The following is an 8,975-nucleotide window of genomic DNA, read 5'->3' as shown; positions in this document are numbered from 1 at the left end:
TGATTTCTCCTCACCCCCCCACCCCCCCCCCCCCCAAAAAAAAAAAAAAAAAAACTACTAATTACATTTAATCTTAATGTTTCTTTGTTTATGTTTGAGGAAGTTGGGCTTCCAATCAATCTTTTAAAGTTAGATTCTTATTTTGCTTATTTTGAACTAAAATGCAGATGTCTATTTAGTGTCAAAACCAAACTAAACCAACTTCCATAACTGTTTTAATGATGAATCGGCCTCAGCCATCCTCTCCCTCCTCTTGCCTACAAGATTCAAACTAGACAAGCACATATGGGTACCTAATTCTAAGGCAAGTGAGCAGTGGAACAAGACAGCTCCCTACCTTTAGTTGTAGTCCATTGGAAGAGGCTATGGAAGATCAAAGTTCCAGAAAGATTAAGAATGATTCTTCGGAGAATTGGAGCTAACACTCTTCCAACCAAAGAAAACATATTCATAAGGATCGACTCTATGAACCTTGATTGCCCTCTATGATTTCAAGATTCAGAATCAAGCAGCCACATATTCTTCAATTGCCCCATTGCTAAAGCCATTTGGCAATCTTGCTGCTAGGGGTTCAGAGAAAGTGAGCATCAAATTTCTTATGGTGAGGACATCATCAAACTAGTCCTAGACCCCCCTAATGCCTTGTGCCCTTCTGAAGGCCTATGGATGATCTCTCTCAAAATGACAATTATTTTGGATGAAATATGGCAACTCAGAAACTAGGATCCATAGACACGGACATGGGAGAGGACTTGGACTTTGCTTTTGATAGCATTTCTGCTTTTTCTGCTAAACGAGACAATCAAGAACCATTTTTTGGTGTTGAAGAAGGATTGAAAGATATTAGGTATTCTACACATTGCTTTTACTTGTATATGTTGTGAAATTCACTCGCTGTGTATTACTTTGATAGACAAATAATGTATGAAATAGGAGGCACCAAACATATTTGGGGCCAAGGTTTAAAATTTGCATAATAGTGGTTGTAATATATGCCTTTCCTTTTCAGTTAAATATGCACATTGCATGCCTTTTTTCATGTATTTAATTTGTTTGAGATAGGGTTTTAAGTTTAAACGGTAACTTTTGTATTTGGTTCATCCTCATTCGAAATGGATTTATTCCATGGCTTTGATTAAATATTACGAAGCTAAAGATGTAACGAGTGCCACATTCTTTCTGTATACTATTAAATCCAGGAAATCAAATCATAATTGTGAAATAGAACACCCCCCCCCCCCCCCCGATTATAGGAATGTACTATAATTTCTCTACCCATTTTCAACCAAAAAGACACAGACACCGTCGTCACACAAACCACCCAAACTACCATTCGCACCGTCACTTAAAACCACCATATGATTCTTAAAAATAGAGTCATTGGCGAAAAAGACAAAGCCGCTACCATTTGTAATTACCAAACCCATAAGCAAACAAATAACATAGATCAAACCCATAAATTATATTCAACCAAGAAGGTCTGATCAAGGAAGTTAATAAAAGTATTGAATCATCCAATACAATTAGTAATTATCCTACTAGTCAATCCACCAATACAAAAACACATTCAAATAGTATCATTCTATATATCAAACTTACTGGTGAAAATAGGTCATTCTAGCTGGTAGATCAATACCGAACCGAAATTTCAACTATGTTTCTCTTTCTTCTTTTTATTAATTTTTTTTTATAAATTTTTTTTTGTTTTGTCCACTCGATTTGAATGCTATCAAATAAATGAGAAGAAAACTAAATGTTGAATTCAACTTTTCAAGCTTTTGTTGTTTAGTGTGAATGATGTAGATAAATTCAAAGAAATTGATTTAACTTTTCAAATTTTGTCATTTAGTGTGAGTATCTCCATCCAACATCACATTGATATATCAAATCAAGTCACCTTATAGATATATCAATTCATGTGATCAATGGTATTATTAATATATCAAGTCATGTGATTTCCTAAAACTGTGTTTGGATATTCGTAAGACCTTTGTTGAGGTAAAATTGGAATTTTACGATCCCTTGAATATAGGGCTCAAGTTTGTCACCCTATGCCTCATAGAGAGTCCAAATATATAGGAGTGAGTGAAGGACAACATCCTCTATCGGCCTTTCTGCATTATGAATTGGAGAACTAATCACATGTCAAGTAGCATTAAACAAGATTGATGGTGAGTGAAATAATAAATACAAAAATGCGATGACTACAACCATATGGTAAAAGAGGCCTACTTAGTCGACCTCCATGGCTAGGGGTGGTCATTGAGGTACGATCTTCTTGGTAGTAGGTCTACTATGTTCTAAGCCATTAAACTTGGACTCACCATTCATCCAAATTTCAAATTAGGGCTCTAGATTTTTAAGACCCACAATATTCAAATCTAAAGAAAATAAGACAATTTGGATTTGAATATTAGGATGCTTGATCTAGCCTCCAAGCTGTAAGTAGCTTTCTTGATCGATCTCCACTTTTAGTTCTTCTAAAAAGAAATTGTGGGGCCAGAGGATTTGTGACCCTGACCCACTTTACATTGGGGCCCAAGGCCCGAGCCGAGGAGGGATATAGCCGAGAACCTACAGTGAAAGTCCAAATAGCCTTGAGACATGGCCGAGGATGACTCTATCCTCGGCATCCCCAAGGCACTCCTAAAAGAAAGGGTAAGAACGACATAGGAACAGTTTTGGGAAGAGCCGAACACATCCGCGTTGATAGATAAAGGAGCGCTGGACAATATGGCAACAAAGGACAAAGGAAAGGCTGTCATTACTGCAATTAAATACTCTGCGCCGGACAGAGCAATGCTTTTCAGCTTTTACAATCACCCCCAACCACTTTGGGTATGGGCTGATGGGACAAGTATTAGCCCTGAAAAGTTGAACCTACATGTGGACGTTGGAGGAGGGGTAAAGGCTAATATAAAAGGAGAAGTAAGAAGTCCAGAAAAAGAGGCTGAGAAAAAATGCCAAGAACCAGAGCCTCCTAGGCCGTATCGAGGAGAAAAAATTCTCGAGCGAACATGGTTTAGTTCTGTATGAACATCATGACTAACCATCGTCCGATGACCAAGGCCTAGCCTTTCAAGTCCATGCTCTACAAATTTTATTGTTTGGGTCTTTTAACGTACGAACCCAACATCATTTTTGGGTCGTTACAAATTGAGTCCTTACAAAAATATTTACTTTGTGTACTAGTATTTTTTTTTTTTTTTTTCCGGAAAGCGCTAGTTTTTCTTTTTTTTCGTACTAGTTTTTTTTTTATGGGATTTTTGAGTACTAGTTTTTTTTTTTTTTTTTTTTTTTGATGATATATAAAGAGATGAACACTTTTATGATTTCATCACATATTTCAAGTATTATTATTTAATTTAAATTCACAAGCAGCAAATCATTGTAAATACTTTATTTTTTTATTTTATTTGGTTGTAGCGAAAATTGACTGCATGTTCCCAAAGATTCTCCTATAGTCCCTTTTTTTTTTTTTTGGTAAACCGGGAAAGTAATATTAATTAAGAAGTGCTATTACAAGAACCAAAAGGGACCATCCTGGTCCGAGCTGTCCCCAGTGAATCAGCTAACAAAAAGGGGATTACAACAGGAGGAGGGGAATTAAAACGATTACAAACAGAGGATATATTAGCTCCTAACTTGGCTAAGGCATCAGCACAGCAATTTGCCTCTCTATAGCAATGAGTCATCCTAGCTTGAGGCAGCTGCAGAAGAAACTCCCTGCAATCATCAACAAGAACCGAAAGATCCCCATTAGAGGTGATATTGCAAGAAATTAAAGAGATTGCTACGGAAGCATCAAGCTCTACTTCAACAGCCTGAGCCTGCAATTCAACACAAAGAGCTAGCCCTTCCCTAAGAGCAAACAACTCAGCAGCTAAACTAAAAAAGGTAGTAGTTGGTTTGGCAAAACCCGTGATCCAAAGACCGTTGCTGTCCCTTTTTGTTAGATTATTCACTGTTCTAAATTGTTGTGGGTATGGCACACGTGATATGACACCTATATCACTCACTCCATGGACCAAAATAAGATAAAAGCAAAAATGGAGGGCAAAATCGAGAAAAAAGGTTAAGAAACGAGGGACAAAGCAGGCACATCGCATTTAAAATTGAAAATGTAACGGTAACTTTCCAAAACATCCTGTTGTTCTTTCTTCCCTCACGTTTGCTTTAAACACAAGTCCCAAACGGTCCAAATCCCACAAAGGAAACAGAAAGCAAAAAAAAAAGGCAAAAAAAGATCACAACATTCTATGTAGAGAGTATCTTATATAGAAGATTCAGAACAAGATCTCTCTTAGATATGGCTATGTCCAAAGTAGAAGAAGAAGAAGAGACAGAGAGGTCTGTTATGGGCACTACAAAAGTGGTGTACTACTTAGAACCATTAGTGTCAAAAGAGCTTCTCTGCAAATTCCCGGACAAGTCATCGGCTTTCGACTTTGACTACACGCAGAGCTCAATATGGTCCCCTTTGGTCCCTCGGGCTTACAGTGCCATGGACTTGGATTCTGATTTTGAAGATTTGGATTTCATGACACCCACAAATAGAAAGATCTCATTTGGTGGTGGTGCTATGGTGTTGAGCAACAAAACCAAGTTGAAGAAAGTCACTTCCAACATCAAGAAGAAGCTCAACATCAATCTTAATCTTAATGTTTTGAAGATGAAGCACATGCACAAGAACAAAACCAAGGCATCTGAGTTCTCCCCAACTCCTCTGAAGCCCACTTTTACTTGTTTCCCACACACCGCAAAGGTATTTCTATTCCTATTTCTTTCTAGAGAATTTCTATTATTTTGTTTTCTTTATTTCTATATTTTTTAATCTGAAATTTTGAGATAATTAACCTGAAATTAATAAGCCCTTTTGAGAGAGAAAAAAATAAATAAATAATAATAATAATAATAATAATAATAATTTGTTGGAAAACTTTGTCTCTATTGAGTGCAATTTATTTTGGTTCATCATTTGATTAAAAAGAAAAACAAAAAAGCATTTTTCTTATTATATTTTACACTATTCATTACAGGCTTGGACTAAGGCGTTGAAAGTTGCCTCTAAACATTTCAAGAAAAAGAAGAAGAAAGATCCACGGCCCATTTCAAGATGATTATTCAATTGGAAATTTCTCTCTTTTTAGTCAATTCATTCAAATCTGTATTGCCCTTGCAGCAAGCAGGTACACCGTACGTACATTACTATCATGTCATTCAAAAGTGTAAAACTTTTATTAATTCTTGTAATGCATAATATTTGAAATAGTAACGGCTAGTTGGGGTTGCGTGGGATGAAAGTATTCCTCTGAGTCGGTGATAACAAAACAGAGAGTGAGAGTTTCTCCGTCTCCGTGTGGGAGTCGGAGAGTGATGTAGTAAATTTTTGTATATATATCTATCCCACTTTGGCAAGAAAAAACCTAAACGCAAAAATACTTTCTCTTGAAGATTTCAGTACGCAAAAATACTCTCTCCTGAAGATTTCGGTAGTCATGGCTATGGCTATGCTTTTGGGTTTAGATGCAAGAACTCGTGTGGCTATGGGTTTAGATCCTAACCCTCGTATGAGTTTGAAGAAGTCTCTCTCTTCTGCTTCTGCTTCTGCTTCTGCTTCTGGGTTTCCTTCAGAGCAGCAAGATGATGGTAACAAGAAGGAAGCGATCTCAACGTTGTCTTCTGCTGCCAGTAATAGTGAAAAGAAAGAGAGGATTGTGGTCAAGATTAATTTGGCTGCATGGCGGCAAAGGAAAGCGCAAAAGGAGGAAGAGGAGAAGAGGAAGTCATTGGAGTTGAAACTTGAAGCATCAAAAAGAAAGCTACAACTTGGATACCAACAAGTTCAAAGGGCCAAAAGAAAGATTCAATTGGTGGATTTGAGAGACATCCCTAAGCCTGAACCAGAGATTAATCTTTCCAAGAAATCCAAGTGCTATCACCGTCATTGATGATGATCTACATGTTGATGATGATTCTTTTTGTATATGATTTTTGAATTCTTTGTACTTATAGTTCATGAAGTAATCAAGATGATAATTTTACCATTTTAATTTGTTACGTTTGGATGTATAACATTTGTTTGTATAATGTATTGAATGCAAATCTATCCGACTTTGAGTGGGAGTGAACAAAACAAAGGGATTTTTATTGATCATTCACAACCCAAACCATAAACAGAGAGATTTTATTCTTTTATCTTTTAAGAGAGACGTGGTTTCTTATTGTAGAGGAGAATGGAAAGCAATTCAAGAAATTAGCGCAACATTTATTTATTTTTTCTTACTCTCCATTTTACCCCTCACTTTTACATTTACTCTTACGTGACACTTTTTTTTTTTTTAATACAAATTTTAATTTTATTTAGTTTTACTTCAATTACAATACACCAGAGCAGAGAGCGAGATAGAGAGAGAGAGAGTTGCGAAAACAGAATATAGGGCTGGTGTTGGCGGGAATGGGGGATGATGGGTTTCAAAATTTTTGTTTGGTGGTCATAGTGGAGTATGCCAATTTGGCAACGGGCAATGGGGGTTTCAGATGCCAATTTGGTACTGTATGTGGAGGAGCCATTCAATCCAAGTCCAAGAGTACTACTGTGAGGTTCCCCAATATTTGATATTTTTTTTAATATATAATATTATTGATTGTGGTTTCTGTTGTGATGGAGCATTTTTAGCTCTTCATGTTAAGTTTAGATACTTGGTTTCTTCTTTGGCTTTGTGGGATTGTTTATACCCAATTAGTTTGTTTGGCTTGTTTACAGATGTCAAAATTATGTCCTAATGGGGTTTATGTGGGTTCTGTTTGGAGAGATTAATATTCCTTTTTTGTCAAGGTGTGGAATTTGGAACTCAGCTTTTTATAGCTTGGAAATTACTTGCTATAGGTAGGATATGCATGGTCATTATACTTAAATAAAAAGATATGCGTGGTCATTATGGGTAGCTCTTTGGTATGCGCTGAATTCTTTTGTTTTGTGGCCTTAATTGATGAGTAAACCCCATAATTTCTTTGGAAGTCTATATGACTGGCTCTCCAGTTTTTGGTTGTTCCTCACCACTTCCCACTTCACTAAATTCCCCATAGAAAACAAAATTGAACTATTAAAGGATTACTTTGTGATAGTTTATAACTCTCTGCCCCGTTGATCCTTGATAACATTTAATCACAGGTGTAATGGTTTTACCATCCAATTGGCTGGATGATTAATTGGATTATATGACATACTAAAAATAAAGATAGAAGTCCAAAATGATTTTGTAAAAGCCAGAGAGCTTCTCTATTTAATGATTAATGTTTTTAGGTTGGTAAGCTTCAATGCTCCTAATGGGGTTTTAACTTTTAAACCCACAACTTGGCCTTCCATTTATTTGTTTGGGGGAAGCAAGTGCCATTTGAATTAGAGCTCATTGGCCTCGTTGATGGCTAATGTTGACTAACTGTCTTGCTTGATTCTAACTTAAAGACTTGACCGAAACTACTTTGCCTAGATTTTGCCCATGTTGTTCCATGTTCAGGTTGCCTAGAATTAATAATGTGTTCGTGCCTTCTTTATTTCTGAAACAATCTTTGTTGGCTTCATCAAATGACTGAATTGAATCAGTTAATCATTATACCATGTCTATGTTGGTAACCAGTTGGGATGTTTTTCTTTTGCAGAAATAAAGGTCATCATTTGAGCAATCCTAAAGAGTTAGTAGTATAAAACATGTCAGATTAAAACGCCTGACATATATGGAATTTATATTTATGAACAGTCCCAATTTTTAAAAAAAAAAATAAGATAGTTTCTGACTTTCTTTAGGTTCACAGCCATATTGAAAATATTGTAATTTTGTTGTTTAAGGGCAGTCGTATATAGATTTGCTTTATGAGTTGTGTTTAGTTGAGTTCAGATTTTGTTGGATTGAATGTCAGTTTTGCAATTTATTTTTTTTGATGAGTTGGATCTCAGATTTGCATTGTCAGTCCTTGTGGTCTGTTATTGTTTCGATAAATTCATGTAGTTTGTGTGATTAATCATATGGTCCCCAGTTGTATACTTCTTGTATACTTGAGCGACTCTATTTTTTGAGGGCAATAAAAATTACATTACTTAACCAAAAAAAAAAAATTGTTCGGTGGGTCACAATACTGCCTAGTCATTTACAGTAGGTCTTGACTGGTTGAAGTTTCTTGTTGGCTTTCCTAGCAAGTTTGCTTGCTTCCAAGTTTACTTGGTCTCTGCTCTTTATACAGGACTGACATATTTTTGAAGGTATAGGATAAATTATCTGACAAATTGCTGTTGCTTGATGTCGGTTGCACTTTTTCTTGGGAGTGATCCAAAGAATCTTAGAACTGATGCCTAATCACACTATGGTAGGTTTTTGATCTCTCTCTTTACATTGTACCTGCTGTATGTTACTCCAGCCAACCTTAAAATTTTCCTTCTATTTGGATCTTGGTGGTATGGTACTGAACATGTACAGCACCCCCTTAGATTTGTTGTGAGAGCCTCTTTCTTAAGTGGCTTTGAATATAGCCTCCACTCCTGTCCTGTGAGTTGGTCATGAGGATGGTTTTTTGTTATTATTGGTTAATTCTTCAAACAGGCTGGCTTTTAGGCTTTAATTTCTTTTAACAATGTCTGATTTTGAATTTCCTTCTCTCCCATTCTAATAAAAATTGAAGGTGTTTGAGGCATTGGCAAGAATAAGAAAAATGAGATTAAGTGATGTTATGGCATAAGATACATGTCTAACCAAGTAAAGTGTCAATTGAAAGAAATTTTGAGTATTAAAGTAATTGAAGCTGTTGTAGGTGCTAAAGCAACATAATTTGCCTACTACCTCACAGATGAGCCCACCACATACAATCTTCAACTTTAAATTTTTTTAATGACGGGTGAGGTGAGGCCAATGGTTGTGAATTTTGGTTGAGACCCCAGCACTAAATGTGCTCACAACTCTTTATTAATGGGAGATAGTTTA

General features: G+C 36.2%; 1 protein-coding gene across 4 annotated transcripts; it reads left to right on the top strand.

Annotated features, from left to right (window-relative positions):
- Positions 1–4,168: 4,168 nt before the first annotated feature.
- LOC115960576 lies at positions 4,169–6,172 on the top strand. 4 transcript variants are annotated; one of them, XM_031079519.1, is made up of 3 exons: positions 4,169–4,765; positions 5,040–5,189; positions 5,455–6,172. In XM_031079519.1, exons 2-3 carry the CDS (start codon positions 5,117–5,119, stop codon positions 5,949–5,951), a joined length of 570 nt encoding a protein of 189 aa, XP_030935379.1. In that variant the 5' UTR covers positions 4,169–4,765; positions 5,040–5,116; the 3' UTR covers positions 5,952–6,172. The 4 variants fall into 4 exon arrangements, 2 of the variants coding, with proteins under 2 accessions (XP_030935379.1, XP_030935380.1); XR_004085204.1 differs by having other exon boundaries at positions 4,176–4,765; positions 5,455–6,154; XR_004085205.1 differs by having other exon boundaries at positions 4,176–4,765; positions 5,040–5,196; positions 5,455–6,154.
- Positions 6,173–8,975: the final 2,803 nt, after the last annotated feature.

The sequence above is a fragment of the Quercus lobata genome, chromosome 9 (genome assembly GCF_001633185.2).
Source record: "Quercus lobata isolate SW786 chromosome 9, ValleyOak3.0 Primary Assembly, whole genome shotgun sequence".
Lineage (NCBI taxonomy): Eukaryota > Viridiplantae > Streptophyta > Magnoliopsida > Fagales > Fagaceae > Quercus > Quercus lobata.
This window is presented reverse-complemented; position numbering and strand designations above follow the sequence as displayed.

What these genes read in the sequence shown, in the direction of transcription:
- LOC115960576 (XM_031079519.1), top strand. Translation starts at nt 5,117, where the DNA reads ATGATTATTCAATTGGAAATTTCTCTCTTTTTAGTCAATTCATTCAAA. An exon ending in ATTGCCCTTGCAGCAAGCAG is followed by an intron (nt 5,190 to 5,454) that starts GTACACCGTACG and finishes TTTCTCTTGAAG; the next exon opens with ATTTCAGTACGCAAAAATAC.